Source organism: Gorilla gorilla, chromosome 16 (assembly GCF_029281585.2).
Source record: "Gorilla gorilla gorilla isolate KB3781 chromosome 16, NHGRI_mGorGor1-v2.1_pri, whole genome shotgun sequence".
In the NCBI taxonomy this organism is placed as follows: Eukaryota; Metazoa; Chordata; class Mammalia; order Primates; family Hominidae; genus Gorilla; species Gorilla gorilla.
In genome coordinates this window covers 64,668,653-64,687,723 of record NC_073240.2, presented here as the reverse complement: position 1 = coordinate 64,687,723, position 19,071 = coordinate 64,668,653, and the positions used below count along the sequence as shown (strand labels likewise).

At 48.6% G+C, this 19,071-nt stretch overlaps 1 protein-coding gene across 4 annotated transcripts in view; it reads left to right on the top strand.

Moving 5' to 3' along the window:
- DAPK2 (death associated protein kinase 2) overlaps positions 1 to 11,611 on the top strand; it is a 139,446-nt gene extending 127,835 nt beyond the window's left edge. For all 4 annotated transcript variants that reach the window (XM_031002530.3, XM_063698588.1, XM_063698589.1 and 1 more), the window contains 3 exons: positions 6,441 to 6,530; positions 6,647 to 6,730; positions 10,048 to 11,611. In XM_031002530.3, the coding sequence (XP_030858390.1) occupies positions 6,441 to 6,530; positions 6,647 to 6,730; positions 10,048 to 10,128 (255 nt within the window). In that variant the 3' untranslated portion in view covers positions 10,129 to 11,611. The remainder of the gene's footprint in view (positions 1 to 6,440; positions 6,531 to 6,646; positions 6,731 to 10,047) is intronic.
- Positions 11,612 to 19,071: the final 7,460 nt, after the last annotated feature.

The following is a 19,071-nucleotide window of genomic DNA, read 5'->3' as shown; positions in this document are numbered from 1 at the left end:
CTGACCTCAGGTGATCCACCCACCTCGGCCTTCCAAAGTGCTGGAATTACAGGCGTGAGCCACTGCACCCAGCCCAGACTGCTAATTAAAGGTCGGCTTCTGTGCTCTGTTCAAACACCATCCTGGGCTGTTTGGGAGGGGAAAGTGAATGTATGACATCACCCTGAATAACAATTCTCAAGGAAGCTGGCAAGCTGGCCCTTGGGGAAGGCAGCTGCCTGTCCCTGCTGTGAGGCAGGTGCTCACAGCCTAGCATTGCCTGACTGTGTGTTAGAAGGTGGGGTGATGGTTTGGTAATCGATGATTCCGCAGCTGTGGGAGCCTGGCAGTGAAGGGATGGAGCAGAGGAATAATGGCAGAAAGAGCCGGAGTCTCCCCCATGGGCCCCCTCCCCTCCCTTGCTGGTGATCATGAAGATGGTGGCTTCCTACCTCACTCCATCACGCAGCACAGGTGGCCCGGCCCTTGCTGGAGGTGGCTGTGTGCCCAGCTGTCACCCCTACTGTCAATCTTCTGTAAATGTCTGTGGGACTGGATGCCTTTTTTCCTTGGTCTGTGAAATTCCTGACCCCGCAGTGGGCATGTTCACGTTGCAAAAGGGTCCAGTGCCATTGAACAAACACTGATTGTGCTCTGGCTCAGGGGGAGGTGACAGACAAGGACAAGACATCCTCAAATAAAAGATTCAGTGTCTGGGGCAGATGGGGCCCCAGCCAACTAGATTGGAAAAGCTATGGTGGGTGATAAAATAGAGCTTCCTCATCTCCTAGAAATCAAAGGAGAGAGGAATTCTGATTGAGAAAGGGTAAGAGGGTGGCAGAGAACAGAGGCCTTCCCAGGGACGCTGTCCCCACCAGTGACCACCCTCCTCCACTCCCAAGCTGTGTCCCTTGAGGAAGGCATGAGTAAAATCTGGAAGGGGGGTGGGGCTGAGCCAAGATTGGGGTTAGGAACTTGGAACAGTTGAATGGAGATTAAAGAGAGGGAGATTACACAGATTTAAAAGAGTGTTTTAAACTTTTTGTTATGGTCCCCTCAGCAGGAAAATTGCCAAAACTTGCACAGAAGTATAAGGAATGGGATAGTGGATTCCAGGACTTATGACCCCGCTCCAGCAGGAATCAAGTCATGCGGGTCCTCTTTCATTCATCTCTCCCATTACTTTTCTTCTGGGGTATTTTAAAGCAAACTTCAGACTTATTTAACTCATAAATTCTCCAGCATAAATCTCTGCTAAGGATTTTCTTCTTCTTTTTCTTTTTCTTTTTTTTTTTTTTTGAGACAGAGTTTCACTCTTGTTGCCCAGGCTGGAGTGCAATGGCGCGATCTTGGCTCACTGCAACCTCCATCTCCCAGGTTCAAGCAATTCTTCTGCCTCAGCCTCCCGAGTAGCTGAGATTACAGGCACCCACCACCACACCCGACTAGTTTTTGTATTTTTAGTAGAGATGGGGTTTCACCATGTTGGCCAGGCTAGTCTTGAACTCCTGACCTCAGGTGATCTGCCTGCCTCGGCCTCCCGAAGTGCTGGGATTACAAGCATGAGCCACCGTGCCCAGCCAGGACTTTCTTTTTAATACAACCCCATGCCATTATCACACTTGACAAAATCAGCAATAATTCCTTCATCTCATCTGGATTCCCATTCCATACTCACATGTCCCCACCACTCCCAACAGTGTCCCATTACAGCTGGTTTGTTCAAATCAGGATCCAAACAGTCCACATGTGGCATTTGGTTGCTATGTCTCTCAAGTCTCTTGGGTTTTATAACAGTACAAAAGGAAGAATCTTTGAAGCTTTTCCTGGGGACAAAAAATTGCTCAGAAAACTGATGGTCCCATAGAAGAATAAAAAACAGAGCGTATCCACGTCAAGACCTAACTCAGAAATGTGAGACCAGGCCAAGCAAGGAAAGGAACGTTTCTGCCTCCTTCCACTGGCTTGTTCACTGTAGGGGACAGCCTTCAGGCTCACAGCCTTTCTGCAACTGTCCCTCCCACTTAGGAGGAGGCAGAGCCTCAAGCCTCCCACAAGCCCCATGTGCTCCTTTCCTGGGAAAACAGGTGGGTGAAGGCAGCAGAGCCCAGGCTTCAGCCATCAAAACATCCAGTGAAGGGGAGGGGTGGAGGGGTGCCACCTATAAAACTCCACTGAGGGAAGGGCAGCGGGGAGGGGTCCTGGGCAGGAGAGAAGTGGGTGTGAGAGTGCCCTGGCTTTCACTGGAGTAAGGGGCTGGAGAGATGGCATAGATGGGGGTTGGAGGTGCAATCTGCTTGCAGTTCCTAAAGGAGGCCTAGTATCTAGAGAAAATCGTTCTGTGGGGGGTGGAGTTGGGGGAGTCGCCTCTTCAGTAAAGCCAGGATTCCTTTTTCATGCCTTAGCAGCGGCTGCTGCTTCCTGCCCCTGCCTGTGGATGTTGGTACTGACCTGGCACACCCCACTGGACTTTTTCAAAGGCATTTGCAGCTGCATAAACAAAACTTGACTACCCCACAGTTTTCTGTCTCCTTGCTTCCCTTTTGGACATTTTTCCAAGACACCAAACACACTCCTAGGAGCCTGGTCAGAATCACCCAGGGCTCCCTGGTATCACAGATGGACCACAAGGCCAGAAGGCGGGCACTTTCTGTTTGCAGGGAGGGGCGGGTCAGGAGAAGGCAGGACACAGTTCCATCTCCCCCTCACACCCCTAGTTGAATCAAAAGTGTTTGTGCCACATTCCCTCTGGGAACAATTTTGCTGCAGAATTTTCACCTCTGCTGCAGAATTTACATCTTTCCAGGCTGAGATGTCAGCATCAGCGTTTGGTGGGGCTCTTAACAACCAGGAAGGCCCATTGATTAGGAAAGGCCAGCCTGACAGAATGATAGCCCCGTGCCGCCTCCTCAGGGTTGGTGTTGTGTGTAGCTATAAACAGGGCCCTCAAAAGAATTGCATCACCTCCCATTAATAGCCTCTGGGAATGATCTCACCTGACATTTTAGCTGGGCCCCTCTGCTCAGTGGCTGGCACTGCTGGGCCAGGAGGAGGGTGGGATTCTCATTAACGAGATTCCCCACACCTGCAAGTTGACCTTCCAGCCATGGGCTTAGCTCTTCCTCCCCTGGGTGAGGGTGCCAATCAGTAAGTGGGCAAAAAGAAATCTCTTCTCCCCCAGAGTCTACTAATCCCATCTGAGCAAACTCTCCTTGTGAGGTGCAGGTGCCCCTGTGAGGGTTAGGCTCAAAGGTCATTCAAGCCCAGGGGAATTGCAGATATCAGTGAAGTTAGACTTAGAAATGGTTGATGGGTTGGGGAGGGTGCTAAGCACCTTGGAAAGGAGATTCTAGGAGCTTGGAGGTGCAAGGGAGAGAGGACTAACAAAAAACAAGCAGTCAGCCCTCCCTACCTGCAAGTTCCACATCCTCAGATTCAGTCAACCACAGATCAAAATATGCAAAAAGTAAAAATAAAAATAACATTACAATAATAAATGCAAATAATACAGTGTGACAACTATTTACATAGCATTTACATCATATTTGCTATTATAAGTAATCTAGAGATGATTTAAAGCATTAGGGGAGGGTATGTGTAGGTTATATGCAAATACCACACCATTTTATGATAAGGGACTTGAGCATCCATGGATTTTGGTATCTGCGGCAGTCCTAGAACCAACCCTCCAAGGATACTGAGGAGTGAATGTGAATAAATACAGAATAGAATATTGGGTAGCACCACATGTAATGAAGATTTAGTGCCCCGGCATAGTGAATCATGGGGGAAGTTGGGTTGCTACTTTATATAGGGTGGTCAAGGAAGGCTTCCCTTAGGAGATAACATTTGAGCAAAGACTTGAACAAGGTGATAAAGTGAGTATAGGAGAGAGCAAGGGCAAAGACCCGGAGACTTTGGATTCACAGACCAGCAAGTGGACCTGTGCGATGGGAGCCAAATGGACAGGAAGGAGAGAGGTAGAAAATCAGGGTGGAGGGTACAGGCCTTGAGGGTGTCCATGAGCTCGTGGGGATGTATAGAGGGCACAGGGAAGCCACTGGAAGGCTTGGAGAAGGGAAAAGGCAAGGTCTTCAGCACAGATTGGTCACCCTCCATCCACTTTTGTGCCTCCCTTCCAGGGGGGGACTAGACCCAGGGCTGGGCTTGCAGGTGCACAGAGTGGGTGACAGACAGTTAAAGACAGGATCTAGAGGGCTGGACATGGCCTGGTGGTTCCTCCGGCAGCCTTGTCCTTTTCTCTTCCCACTCCTTGTCTTTCTCCTTCCCCTCCTCTCTTTTCTTCTGTACTCTTTGGCCAAAAGCACTGTGCTTCAGTTTCAGAGGGTGAATAGCCCCTGGTTTTCTCATCTCCTATCCACTTCCAGGTTGCATGCACTCCCCCTCCAGCTTTGGGTCACCCCACCCCCCGCCCTGGAGCTGTACATCCTACTGACTCCTGGGCAGAGCCATGGGGAGCCTTTGTGCCCTGACACCCTTTCAAGGTGGTGTGACTGGGCTGACCAGGTGACCTGGGCCCCTCATCAGTGGGAGTGAGTAGGTCCCAGGTCCTGGGATTTCATTCCAACTTGTCTCTCCAACAGCTCAGGGAAATGACTTAACCATACAACTATTAAGCACTCACTGTTGTAGGTCCCGGGTTGGGAGGAGAGTAGGGCAGGGCATTGACATAGACAGGAAGAAAGTCTGTGCCCTCCAGTCATTTTCCAGGAGTGGGGTGATGCCTCTGCAAGGCTGGTTCTGAGAGGTGCTGGACTTCATAAAGGAGCACACATGTGCCTTGTTCATGTCAGGGAGGGAGACATGATTTTCTGGAATTTGTCTTGGAGGAGATCATGTCTGAATTGTGCTTTGAAATACTTGAAGGCCTTCCAGGGGGATGGGCAGCAGGGGCTGCCATGGGATGGACCTCCTGCCAGAGGCTGCCAGCTCCAGAGCAGTGTGGCCAGCGGTGTGCACTGGCTTTCTTCCGGTCCCTGATGCCATGATGAAAAATCAAGCGTGGAGGTGTGCTCCGAGCATGGTTGGGAGACAAGACCCACGCTTGGGAATCAATAGGCTCCCTCGCTTAGCATTCACCAGGTGAATGAGGCATTGCGGCAGGAAGGCTGTCAGAGCAGAGAGAAAACCAGAGCTGCCCGGGACCTTTGGAATCATTCTAGGCAGTTCATTTTCTTGAGGTCATGGGGGCCTTTGAGAATCGATAAAAGCTATTGACTCTCCTCCAAAGAAATGCATGTCTATACATACACACTAAATTTAAAAAATTGAGTTATAATTTATATATCATAAAGTTCACCATTTTAAAATGTACAATTCAGTGGTTTTTAGTATACTCACAAGGTTGTGTAACCATTATCACTATCTAATTCCAGAACATTTACATTACCGCAGGAAGAAATATCATACCCTTTAGTAGCCATTCCCTGTTTTCCCCTTTCCCTAGCCCCTGGCAGCTACCCATCTGCTTTGTTTCTACGGATATGTCTGTTCTGGACATTTTATATAAATTGAATCATACAGCAGGTAGCCTTTTGTGTCTGGCTTTTTTCATTTAACATAATGTTTTTAAGGTTCATCCGTGTTGTAAAATGTATTGGACTCAATTTTTTATGAATAGTATTTCTGACTAATATTCCTTTGTATGGATATATAGGCACATTTTGTTCACAGAACCCCTGAAACTTATCTCTTGATTTCAGAAAACCTTATTTTACAAAAGAGGGGTGTTGAAGAGGGAATGGAGAACGCAGGAAAGCTCACAATAACTTCTTACTATTTATCGAGTGGTGCTGGGCTAAGCACTTTATATATGCATGATCATATAATCCTTAACAACCCTGTGACATGATATTATTATCCCCATATTACAGATGGGGAAACTGAGGCTCAGAGAAGCCATCCCAAGCTTCTTGGAGAAGTCAAAATTTAAGCTGAGCTTTGACTGCCAGGCTGTGAAAAGCAACTGCACATCCTGTTGCCTCTTGACTTTCATCAAAGCCTTTATTTCCTTCCATTTATTTTTTAATGGAGTATGAATTCCCCGTCTACCAACAAGGCATTTGTTTTGCTAAGCCCAGAATCACCCCAGTGCCCAGAGGGGATCCCAGACTGCTGTAAAATGACCCTCTCCCCAAAGTGATGTGCGATTGGAGGGCCTGCCTCCTGCTGTTCCCCTTCAGGAGCTGCTGAGCCTCCAGCCAAGGCTGCGTGTGTGTCAGGCTGTGGTAATAATAGCTGAGAGGCAACTCCTGAACAGCTGAGACATGTGTAGCTGTTGCCCTGACTGTGATGCTCCCACGGTGTGCCCCGCCTGGCGGGGAGATGCCAGGGTCAAGCCAAGGGCGGTGGGCATGCGGTGGGTGGGGGGTTCTGCGGCGAGGAGGGTGGCTGCTGTCTGAAGCCCAGCATTAGCTGCCGTGCTCTGCTTTGTCTCTCAGCCGGTGGACAACCAGCAAGCCATGGTGCGCAGGGAGTCTGTGGTCAATCTGGAGAACTTCAGGAAGCAGTATGTCCGCAGGCGGTGGAAGGTGTGTCCAGGGTTGGGGCGGCGGGGGACAGGGCGGGGGCTAGGGTGGGGTTTCTGGCTCTCCAGGGTCTCCATGCACGTTCTCACCTGGGGGTTCCTTTCCTCTGCCTCCCTCAGCTTTCCTTCAGCATCGTGTCCCTGTGCAACCACCTCACCCGCTCGCTGATGAAGAAGGTGCACCTGAGGCCGGATGAGGACCTGGTGGGTAAATGCATGCCCTCTTCTTGGGCAGAATTCTGGGGTAGCCTGGAGCTCAGGGATGGGTGAGTTCCCTTTCCCCTCACAAGGCAGGTGGGTGTTCACTGTTTCCAGCCAGTTCTGCTGGCCCAGTCCTCCTCTTCCCTGAAGGCTGAAGTGTGATCTTCAGAGGAGTGTGTTCTGGGGACCTCTGGGTGGTGCCGGGAGGGGAGCACTGATGCGGCAGCATGAACTCCTGGAGGATCTCCCATCCTTTCCTGGTGGGCCTTCAGAGGAACCACTGCTGCCGGCTGACCACAGACAACCCAAAATGTATTTCTGACAACCCAAAAGCTGCTTTAGAATGGGAGCTTTACATTCTTTTTTCCGTATTTCTATTTCTGCTTTGTTTCAGATTACCATCATCATAATATTTAGACAATATCTTATATTTGATTACTTTATTGCCATTTTGTATACATTTAAAGGGAGTAGCTTATAACAGAATATACTGGTGAAGAGGGTGCCCTCTGGAGTCAGACTACCAGGATTCAAATCTGCCACTTACTGTGTGACCTTGAGGAAATTACTTAACCTCTCTGTGCTGATATTTCATCATTTGTAAAATAGGGTTAATAATAGCTCCTAAAGATTAAATAATGACATATTCTTCTTCTTCTTCTTTTTTTTTTTTTTGTTTAGACAGAGTTTCACTCTTATTGCCTAGGTTGGAGTGCAATGGCGCAATCTCGGTTCACTGCAACCTCTGCCTCCTGGGTTCAAGCGATTCTCCTGCGTCAGCCTCCTGAGTAGCTGGGATTACAGTCATGCGCCACCACACCCAGCTAATTTTGTATTTTTAGTAGATATGGGGTTTCTCCATGTTGGTCAGGCTGGTCTCGAACTCCCGACTTCAGGTGATCTGCCCGCCTCGGCCTCCCAAAGTGCTGGGATTACAGGCATGAGCCACCATGCCAGGCCAATAATGACGTATTCTTAAAGCCTGGTATGTAAGTGCTCAGTAAGCGTTAGCAATTATTGTTATTGTTTAAAACCCTCCTGTAGGCTGGCAGTAGTGGTTCGTGCCTATAGTCCCAGCACTTTGGGTGGCTGAGGCGGGAGGTTCATTTAAGGCCAGGAGTTAAAGACCAGCCCAGGCAACAACAGTGAGACCCTGACTCTACAAAACAAAAACAAACAAACAAACAAGCAAAAAAATTAGCCAGGTATGGTGACATGCACCTATAGTCCTAGCTACTCAGGGAGCTAAGGTGGGAGGATCACTTGAGCCCAGGAGTTAAAGGTTACAGTGAATTATGATCACACTACTGCATTGCAGCCTGGGCGACAGAGCATGACCCTAACTCTAAAGAAAATTAAATTTAAAAATTAAGAAAGTAAAATCCTCCTGTAGACTTTAAAATGCAGTTGGTAGGGTTTCCCTGGACAGCCCCTCCCCCCGCTTATGGAGCGTGGTGTAGGGTGCTCAGGAGTGTCTGGGATGGCACAGGTCAGGACAGAAGGGGACGCCCTGCTCAGGGAGCGACTGGGAGATGGGTGCCTAAGAGGGCTGAGCAGCCTCATGATGCACGGCTAGACCTAGGATAGCCCTGCTGTCCCCACTCCCTCCACACAGCCTGGGGTCTTCTCTCTTCAGTGTGATCTCTTGCCAGCACTTCAGGATTTATGGCCCAGAGGCCCCAAACAACTGTGTGGCTTTGGCCAAGCCCTGTGCCGGCTCTGGCTGCTTTCCTCATCTCCTATACAGGGCACTGGACCGCTCTCCCTCTGAGAATCCCTGATAATGACAAGCAGACTTTACCCAGCTTATTTTTTTTACTGTTTGGCTCTGACTCAAGCTAAAAAGTTGCTATTCAGCAGAGCTTGAGTTATTTTTATTGTTATAGACAGGCTTGGTCTAGGATGTATTTGGCTAAAGTTGATCTTGACCTTGGATTTCCAGCTGGCTCAGGCTGGAGGAAGGGGAAAAGGCCCTGGGAGGATGAGTGGCAGATGGTGGGCATGCCTCGCAGGCTGAGCCGCTGGCCCTGCTTCCCTGACAGATACAATCTGTGGGGAGAGAAGACCAGAGTAATTGAGAAGAATGTCAATTTTTTTTTTTTTTTTTTTTTTTTTTGAGACAGAGTCTCACTCTGTCTCCCAGGCTGCAGTGCGGTGGCACCATCTCAGCTCGCTGCAACCTCTGCCTCCCGGGTTCAAGCGATTCTCCTGCCTTAGCCTCCTGACTAGCTGGGATTACAGGCCTGCACCACCATGCCTGGCTAATTTTTGTATTTTTAGTGGAGTTGGGATTTTGCCATGTTGGCCGGGCTGGTCTCGAATCCCTGACCTCAGGTGATCCACCCGCCTCGGCCTCCCAAAGTGCTGGGATTACAGGCGTGAGCCACCGCGCCCAGCCAAAAAGAATGTCAGTTTCTTTCCAAACTTTTGTTCTTGTACACATATTCTTAAATAATACTCTTTTTACCCAAATAGCAAGCACCATCAGCTCAAAGGTTCATCCTAGAAGTGGAAAAAGGTTGGGTGCCAGATATCTGTTATGCAGTTTTCCCAAAGGGACTTTCCTTAAAAAAAAAAAAAAAAAAAAGAGTAATGATAGGTCCTTTTGTTTAGGAAGCACTGGAATTGAACATTGGACAACAGATATTTTAGGAATGAAGTCACTGTGGATTAGTACTTCTTTTAATAATTTTATAATTACATTAGATCATCATGACTTGGATGAAAAGACATTACGGCCTCGGGGTGGCTGCCTCAGCTCTGGTTTGCCATGTAGGAACTGACAGACAGTACTTTATACTCATTTCCTGTTTTATAAAAATGGAGCTCAGAAGTCATTTCCCTGGAAACACTGGTCGGCAAGGCAGCTGAAGGTGCAGCCCATCAAAGAAGAAGGGGCATGGGATGGTGGCTGTCGAGCATGGGGAGTACCTTGTGGCTCACACCCATCCTCCAGTCTCTCTAGGCCGAGCTCAGGAGACCCAGCAGCCACAGACCACCCAGCCAAGTGGCCTTGATTATATGGCAGCCACAAGGGGAACTAGATGTAATTTTCTTTATTATAATTTGGCCTCTCCTGATGTCTGGTGTCCCTTAGATGCCCTGCTGCTTTCCTTCCTCCAAGCAGTTGGTCTGGCCTCGTTTCAGATCCCTCCTATCCCCCAGCCCCTGGATGGATCAGCAGGCTTGCTTTCACCACCCACCTCCCTGGCTTGTAGTCCCGTGGTCCAGGTGAATCAACCCAGGTTGCCCAGCACAGCCCCATTCCTGGCGTCTCATGATCCTCCTACCCTGGACCTCTTTCTCTTTTTTTTCTCCAGAGGAACTGTGAGAGTGACACTGAGGAGGACATCGCCAGGAGGAAAGCCCTCCACCCACGGAGGAGGAGCAGCACCTCCTAACTGGCCTGACCTGCAGTGGCCGCCAGGGAGGTCTGGGCCCAGCGGGGCTCCCTTCTGTGCAGACTCTTGGACCCAGCTCAGCACCAGCACCCGGGCGTCCTGAGCACTTTGCAAGAGAGATGGGCCCAAGGAATTCAGAAGAGCTTGCAGGCGAGCCAGGAGACCCTGGGAGCTGTGGCTGTCTTCTGTGGAGGAGGCTCCAGCATTCCCAAAGCTCTTAATTCTCCATAAAATGGGCTTTCCTCTGTCTGCCATCCTCAGAGTCTGGGGTGGGAGTGTGGACTTAGGAAAACAATATAAAGGACATCCTCATCATCACGGGGTGAAGGTCAGACTAAGGCAGCCTTCCTCACAGGCTGAGGGGGTTCAGAACCAGCCTGGCCAAAAATTACACCAGAGAGACAGAGTCCTCCCCACTGGGAACAGGGTGATTAAGGAAAGTGAACCTTGGGTGTGAGGGACCAATCCTGTGACCTCCCAAAACCATGGAAGCCAGGACGTCAGGCTGACCAACACCTCAGACCTTCTGAAGCAGCCCATTGCTGGCCCGCCATGTTGTAATTTTGCTCATTTTTATTAAACTTCTGGTTTACCTGATGCTTGGCTTCTTTTAGGGCTACGCCCATCTGATTTCCTTTAGCCCGTGTGCCTGTAACTCTGGGGGGTCACCCAGTGGGGTGCTGAGTGGGCAGAATCTCAGAAGGTCCTCCTGAACCATCCGCGCAGGCCTGCAGTGGGCCTGCCTCCTCCTTGCTTCCCTAACAGGAAGGTGTCCAGTTCAGGAGAACCCACCCAGAGACTGGGAGTGGTGGCTCACGCCTATAATCCCTGCACTTTGGCAGTCCGAGGCAGGGGAATTGCTTGAGCTCAGGAGTTGGAGACCAGCCTGGGCAACATGGCAAAACGCAGTCTCTACAAAAAATACAAAAAATTAGCCAGGTGTAGGGGTAGGCACCTGGCATCCCAGCTACTCCAGGGGCTGAGGCGACAGCATTGCTTAAGCCCAGAAGGTCGAGGCTGCAGTGAGCTGAGATCACGCCACTGCACTCCAGTCTGGGTGACAGAGAGAGACCATATCCAAAAAAAAAAAAGTTGCCAGAGACGAGTATGCCCATGCTCCCTCTACCTCACTGCCACCACTCCTGCTGTTAGGAGCTGAGTGTGTCTCCCTAAAATTTCTATGTTGAAGTCTTAACCCTCGGTACCACAGAATATCACTGTATTTGGAGATGGGGTCTTTAGAAAGGCACTTAAATTAAAATGAGCTCACTGATGTGGGCCCTGATGCAATATAATTTGTGTCCTTATAAGAAGGGGAGGTTAGGACACGCAGGAAAGACCACGTGAAGGCCCAGGAGTGGGAGGGGGAATAGCCATCAACAAACTAAGGGGGCCTCAGAGGAAACCAACCCTGCTGACACCTCAATCTTAGACTCTGGCCTCAAAAATTGTAAGAAAATAAACTTCTGTCTTTTAAGCCACACAGTCTGTGGTACTTTTTTAATGGCGGCCCTAGCAAAATACACACCTGCCAACTACAGCCAAGATGGGGGCAGGAGAATTCCTAACGATGTGGGCGGAGAAGGGCGAAGAAGGATCCACGGCGAGAAGGGAGAGGAAAAAGAGACGGATGACCTGGCCCCTCCGGTGGAAATGGCAAGGGAAGCTCACTCAATGGCATCGAAATGTGGGCCCTGTTTTTCAGGCCAAAAGAACAGTGTTGCTGAGCAGCACTCAAGAGATGACCCATGGAAGTCAGAAATAAAGTCAGGGCGAGGCCAGGAGATTGGGAAAGTACATGGGAAGAGGCTGAAAGAGAAGTTTTGGAAGGTGAGGAAACTGAGCTGAGGAAGTGAGCCAGGAAGGAGAGAGGGGGGAAAACTATTATTAAAAGGAAAGGGTGCTGGGGAAAGAGGTCCCAGTTCCCTTCGTCAGCAGCCAGTTGATGGGTCCAGAGCAAAAGGACCCCCCAGGAACAGCAAGGCAACCTAGTTTCAGAAAAGTGTCGAGCCAGAAATGGAGTGAGCCCGCAAGCTGGTTGCAGAAAGCTTAGCAGCTGACCTGGACTTCTTGAGCTTCCCCAGATCTCAGGCAGAAACAGTCCTGTGCCTCCCTCCACCCTGGGAGGATAGCAGAGGCCGAGAACTGCCAACTGTGGGCAAGGGCCCTGGGCCTGCGAGGGGCTCTTGGCTATGGTTGGTTACATAAATCAGCAGGGCGTGTTCTGGAACAGGGCTCACTGGGAGTTCCTAGGAAGTCAGTTATGGTAAAGCGGAGGCTGCCCTCCTGCTAAAAAGAAGAGCAGGAAAGACCTTTGACAAATCCAGTCTTGATCAGAGAGCCTTTTACAACTTGTCTAGCCCAACCACTATGTTTCACTGAAGAGGAAACCGATGCCTAGAGAGAGGAAGTGACTAGTGCTTCACACAACAAATTTGTGAAAATATCTAATGAAAGCCCAGACTTTCTGGCCCCTAGTAACAGTGCTCATTTCTTCAGCTGATAAACTGCAGTGGACCTTTTAGGAAAGGATGAACCATTCGCTTTGCCTCATTGTTAACGAGTCTCATCTATTCTTGACTGTGGCCTGCCTCATCCTTCATTCTTGGAAATGGAAGAAATTGACACACTTGCTTCTGCCCATCTTTCACAGTAAAGGACACTGCCCCTGGATGGGGGCATCTCAGCGGCCCACCCCCACAGGCTGCAAGGCAGTCAGGGAACCAGTATTCATCGGGCTCCTGCTGTATGCTTGGCACTGTTCTAGATGCTGGGTTGGAACAGAGCAGGACAGACACAGACCCTGTCCTAAAGGGGTCCACGTTCTCTAAGCCCTGGGAAACCAGGACTCCATCATGCCCATATCTCCTCCTGGCCCTCTTCTCATCCAGGTTATATAAAGCACTGCTGACTGAGTCTTCTTAGCCCAGCTTTCTGGTGTTGGATGGCACCTGCTGTGTTTCCTAGAAGCCCTTGGGAAGCACAGGGCCAGGCAGTGGGCAGAGGGGGGCCTTTGAGGATGCACAATCCTTTGAGGATGACTTTGAGGACCAGCAGCCAGAAGCCAGGCACCCATGCGCCTCCCAGACAGGGGCCCAGTCCCTGTGGCCTCTGCTAGCAGACGACTGCGGCCCCCAGGTGTGAGGATGTGCGCAGCAGCTGGCCCAGGGCGCCACGTGTGTTCTTTTGGCTCTGAAGAAGGATGTGTTGACCAGCTGACACTTACAGGGCTGAAAGAGACCACAGCATTCTCAGAGGCAAATGGAACATTCCAGTGACAAAAGCCATGCCGGTTCAAATGCAATTCTTTCAAGAGGTCTGGAGGGTTCCTGCCCCAGAGTGTGTGCTTATGTGAGTGTTGGATGCTGCATTAATATTTCACAAATATCCATATAAATATTTTAGTGTGTTGCATTTCGATGTCAATCTCACTAGCTTTCCTGACTCCAAATCTTAGATTGCATTTGCCTTTTCCCTTCGCATATTTATTCGTGAAAACCTTATTTTGGAAGCAAATGAAGGCCATACTGTAAGAGGTGAACTACAACGTCTCTATGAAGGAAAAGTCAGGCCCTGGACTCCACAGACAATCAAAGTAAGTACACGTGAAAGAGCTAACTTGAGGACTTGTTTCTCACAGAGAATTCTATCTGGCACAGGATTGGAGAACTTTCCTTCCATAGAGTCCCCAACTTGATTTCATCCTGACATTGTTCTGTTCACTGTAGCTGCACCCCAAAGGAAAATGTCTTCCTTGGTGATCTGCTGAGAGGATCCCATTCTAAGCAAACATTAATAGGCTTAGGAATTGAGCAGCTGAAGATCTGTGAACAATGGTTAATTGACATTTCAAAAAGCAGACACACCATTGGTGAGTTCCCCTTAACAGTTTCTCTCCTCCGGTTTTTCCCTCTCCCACTGGTTCTTTTTCTCTCCCCCTTCGTCCATTAGCAATTCATAATATATAGCTGAAGTATATATTTTAGTCATTTATTTACTTATTGAATGAAATTCATATTCCCAGTTCTTAATCTAAAAAGCAGTTGGTTATATTATCTAGGGAGAAATTTTTTTTAATTATTTTTTCCTCTATGGGTCAGTGATCCTCCACCCCTAAGCTAGAGGAAGAGTGAAAGAAAAGAAAATGAAGCTCATAATAATTGTTTAAAATCTGCTCTGCAATAGGAACGTTTTGCATACATTTCATTTAGTCCTCTTCCTAATCTTGTAAGGGAAATGAGAGCCCCATCTATATGATACAGCTGAGACTCAGCGGAGTTAGGAAATTTGCATGCAGTCACACAGCTGGAGTACTTAGAATCGGGATTCCAGCCCAGTTTTGCCTACCCTCAAATCCACATTCTTCTCTACTTTTCCTGGAGAAGTACAGTGTTCAATGCAAAAGTAATCCCGGAGAACTATGTACACTATTATACTCTTTTTTTAAAAGCTCACAAACTATGCCATAAGTTGTTTAAGGATACATGTGAATGTGATAAAATTTAATTAATTAATTAATTAATTTTTGAGACACAGTTTTGCTCTTGTTGCCCAGGCTGAAGTGCAATGGCGTGATCTCAGCTCACTGCAACCTCTGCCTCCCGGGTTCAAGTGATTCTCCTGCCTCAACCTCCCGAGTAGGGATTACAGGTGCATGCCACCATGTCCAGCTGATTTTGTATTTTTAGTAGAGACAGGGTTTCAGCATGTTAGCCAGGCTGGGCTCGAACTCCTGACCTCAGGTGATCCGTCTGCCTCAGCCTCCCAAAGTATTGGGATTACAGGTGTGAGCCATTGCACCTGGCCTAAAATTGAATTTTAAAAGCAAGGGAATGACCACTCTCAAAATTCTGGATGAAACTTACATCTGGGTGGCTGAGATGGGGAGGAGGACAAGGTGGGCACTGGGCTGTTGGCAGTGTTCCAGCCAACACTAAGTTCACAGTGGGCTCCTGCAAGTTCTATTTATTATAATGCTTTCTAACTTACATATTAGTTGTCTATGCTTTTGCATGTATCAAATATTATGTTAAAGATAAAGGGAGAAATGAAGTGAAAAAAGTCCATCCTAATGGTCACCATTTGCCGCAGCGGCCTCTGTTAGGGACAGGACGTAGTGCCCCTCCCTGCAGTGTTTTTCTCACATGACTCGATGGTGGGCTTTTTTTGTGTTCTTCTACCAGCACCTAGATCGGAGGTCATCACACCACTCAATGTGAGAATACCTGGCTGGAATTTTTATTTCCCTTTTATTTATTTATTTATTTTTAAATTTATTATATATATATATTTTAGATGGAGTCTCGCTCTGTTGCCCAGGCTGGAGTGCAATGGGGCAATCTCGGCTCACTGCAACCTCCACCTCTTGGGTTCAAGTGATTCCCCTGCCTCAGCCTCCCTAGTAGCTGGGACTACAGGTGTGCGCCGCCACGCCCAGCTAATTTTTGTATTTCTAGTAGAGACGGGGTTTCACCATGTTGGCCAGGATGGTCTCGATCTCTTGACCTCGTGTTCTGCCAGCCTCGGCCTCCCAAGGTGCTGGGACCACAGGTGTGAGCCACGGCGCCCAGCCTTTATTCCCCTTTTAAAGAGAAGGGGTAGGAAATACCCTCTGCCCCTCCCAGCCCTGCCTCCTCAAACATCGCTTCCCCTGAGAGTTTGTGTAAGGACTTGGGTCTGAGGACAACTTCCAAGGCCGACAAGGCTGAGTTTGCCAGCTCATGCTCTGGTGCCTTCATGTCTCTTTGGATTTAAACCCAGAGGCCAGAACAGCATTTGAAAAGTCAGCTGGGCCATTATCCTGCTCCTAGATGGGATTGCACTTGGGTTTCTTCGTCTCATTTTGGAATTGAGCCAGGGAGATCCTATATCATCCCTCAATTCCCTTTTCCAGTTCTTAACAGTCTTTATTATATTTTACCACTCAGATCCAAAAAGCCTGGGCTAAGTCCTGCCACTTTGCAGCTGTTGGAACTTAGCCTTGTCATTCAACCTTTCTGGGCCTCAGTTTTCTAATCTGTGAAATGGTGATATCAGTGTTACTTGTCATGAGTGCCTTGTTGAAACCAATTTTGTAAACGAGCTTTGTCAACTTTGAAGGACTTGGCAAGCATAAGGAATTTGTTTTTACACTATTTAGTTACACTCTGGGACCATAGGCATAGAGTGTAAGGAAGCTCCAACTTCCTCTGAAGATTCCATAACAGTCGCTTCTGAAATAAATTGACAATAGACAGATTTACAGGAGAAAAACCATTTTAATTTTGTGGCTGTACACAGGAGCCTCATAGAAGAATGAGGCTCCAGAGAGGGACCCAATGGTTGAAGTTTTTACAGCATAAAGGAATAGAGCCTTGAGGCTTTTGGGGGAGGTGGTGATAAGTTATGGGAAGGAAAGGGGAAGAACTGCACAGAGAATGGTGTCTTATGCAAATACAAGTCCCTCAGGTAATCAAAGTTGTTTTGGAACTCCCTCCAGAATAGGCAATAGCCTGTCTGGGGGTGGTGATGACTTTTAATCTCCTTGTGGTTATTAATATTCCCTGATTGTTTGATGAGATTCCTGGGGAAGGGGTTCGAGACAATTCCATTCCTTTTGGAAGACCATTCCTCAGTCAAGAGGTGGGAACTTCAGAGGGAGCTCCTCCCTGCCCTAGGGAGGAAAAAGAGGGGTGGGAAGGAGAAGGTCAGAGAGAGACCTTAGTTTTCCTCTGGGGCCTTTCAGTCTCCTTTGTTCAAAGCAGTCAGCATAGCACCCCAATAAGAGCAGCTCTGAGAAATGTAGACGTTAGTCAACCATGGCCAATAGTGAGACTCAACACTGCTTACCTAGACTCTGGACGGAGGGCTCCTGGAGATCAGTGCACCTCTTACCTCTCAGACTCTCAGCAGTGGTTTAAACACAGGAGAAAGCATCACGTTGATGCTGGAGACTCTCAGCGAGGGGCCTCTCAGCTGGCTGGCTGTCTTCCTCCCACCCCTCCGAGAGGGCCTGCTGGGAGTCAGGGAGCTGAGAGGACAGTATACTGCTCCTTTGTCTTTTCATTTAGCACCCTAACACAGGTTCTGAATGAAAAGACAAAGCGTGTAACAACTCTTTTTTTTTTTTGAGACTGAGTCTCGCACCCAGGCTGGAGTGCAATGGCGTGATCTCGGCTCACTGCAAGCTTCTCCTCCCAGGTTCACGCCATTCTCCTGCCTCAGCCTCCCGAGTAGCTGGGACTACAGGTGCCCGCTACTACACCTGGCTAATTTTTTGTATTTTTATTAGATATGTGGTTTCACCATGTTAACCAGGATGGCCTCGATCTCCTGACCTTGTGATCTGCCCGCCTCGACCTCCTAAAGTTCTGGGATTACAGGCGTGAGCTACTGCACCCAGCCTGCTCTTTGTCTTTTCATTCAGCACCCAACACAGGTTCTGAATGAAAAGACAAAGCCTGTAACAACTCTTTAAAGAACTAAGTGCGGGACTTGACTATCTGCCCCTACCCCGTTTTCTTATTTTGAGTGTTGTATTAGTTTGTTAAGGATACCATAACCAAATATCACAGACTGAGTGGCTTAAACAACAGAAGTTAATTTTCTCACAGTTGTGGAGACTAGAAGTCCCAGACTAAGGTGTCAGCAAGATCAGTTTCTCCTGAGGCCTCTCTTCTTGGCTGGCAGACAGCCGCCTCCTTGCTGCCTCTTCACATGGTGGTCCCTCAGTGGATGTGCGTCCCTGGTGCCCCTGTGTGTCCATATTTCCTCTTCTTAGAAGGACCCTTGTCAGATTGGATTAGGGCCCTTACAGCCTCATTTTAACTTAATCACCTCTTTGAAGGCTGTCTCTATAAATACAGTCACATTCAGAGGTACTGAGGGTTAGGGCTTCCACATGTGAATTTGGTGGGGAGCTAATTCAGCCCATACACCGATGTGAATCTAATTCTTCATTTAAAAAAAAGTAAGTACTATGCCTTCCTGTTTTACATCCAGCTTCTGAATACCCCTGGCAGATGGAGCTATGGGCCCAGCCTGGCACAGACTATCTTTGGTTTATGAGGTCAGGTGTGCCAAACCACCAGCAGGGCAGAGACAAGCATCTTTGTAGGCTTTATATTCCAGGCACCCTTGGGCACTGGACACCCTGCCTCTTTTCTTACTCAGGAGTTGATTGTCTGTGGAGTCCAGGGCCTGACTTTTCCTTCATAGAGACGTTATAGTTCACCTCTTACGCGTGGTGGCGTGTGCCTGTAAGCCCAGCTACTCAGGAGGCTGAGGAAGGAGAATTGCTTGAACCCGGGATGGGGGGGTTGAAGTGAGCCAAGATCATGCCACTGCATTCCAGCCTGGGTGACAGAGTGAGACTCCGACTCAAAAAAAAAAAATAAAATTGCCACAGTGTAACTCTGCTGTGGTTGGTGTGTATCTGCCTTTTTCACTCGTTTTTATAGATGAAATACTGTTTTATGACGCATCCCAACAAGTATTTGTTAATTTCCAGACAGTAGTGGATAAAAGTGAGGTGCATAGGGGATTAAGGTAAGAAAGAAGCTGGGAAGGCCGGGCACAGTGGCTCAAGCCTGTAATCCCAGCATTTTGGGAGGCTGAGGTGAACAGATCACCTGAGGTCAGAAGTTCGAGACCAGCCTGGCCAACATGGTGAAACCCTGTCTCTACTAAAAATACAAAAATTATCCAGGCATGGTGGCGGGCGCCTGTCATCCCAGCTACTCAGGAGGCTGAAGCAGAAGAATCGCTTGAACTTGGGAGGTAGAGGTTGCAGGCAGCTGAGATTGCACCACTGCACTCCAGCCTGGGCAAGAAAAGCAAAACTCTGTCTTGAAAAGAAAAAAAAAAAAAGAAGAAAAAGCTGGGAAGAATTATGTTGCCATTGAAACTTAGAAATATACTTCAAATAGCCAAAGAGTTTCGTTGTTTTGGCTGTTTCACTTATTT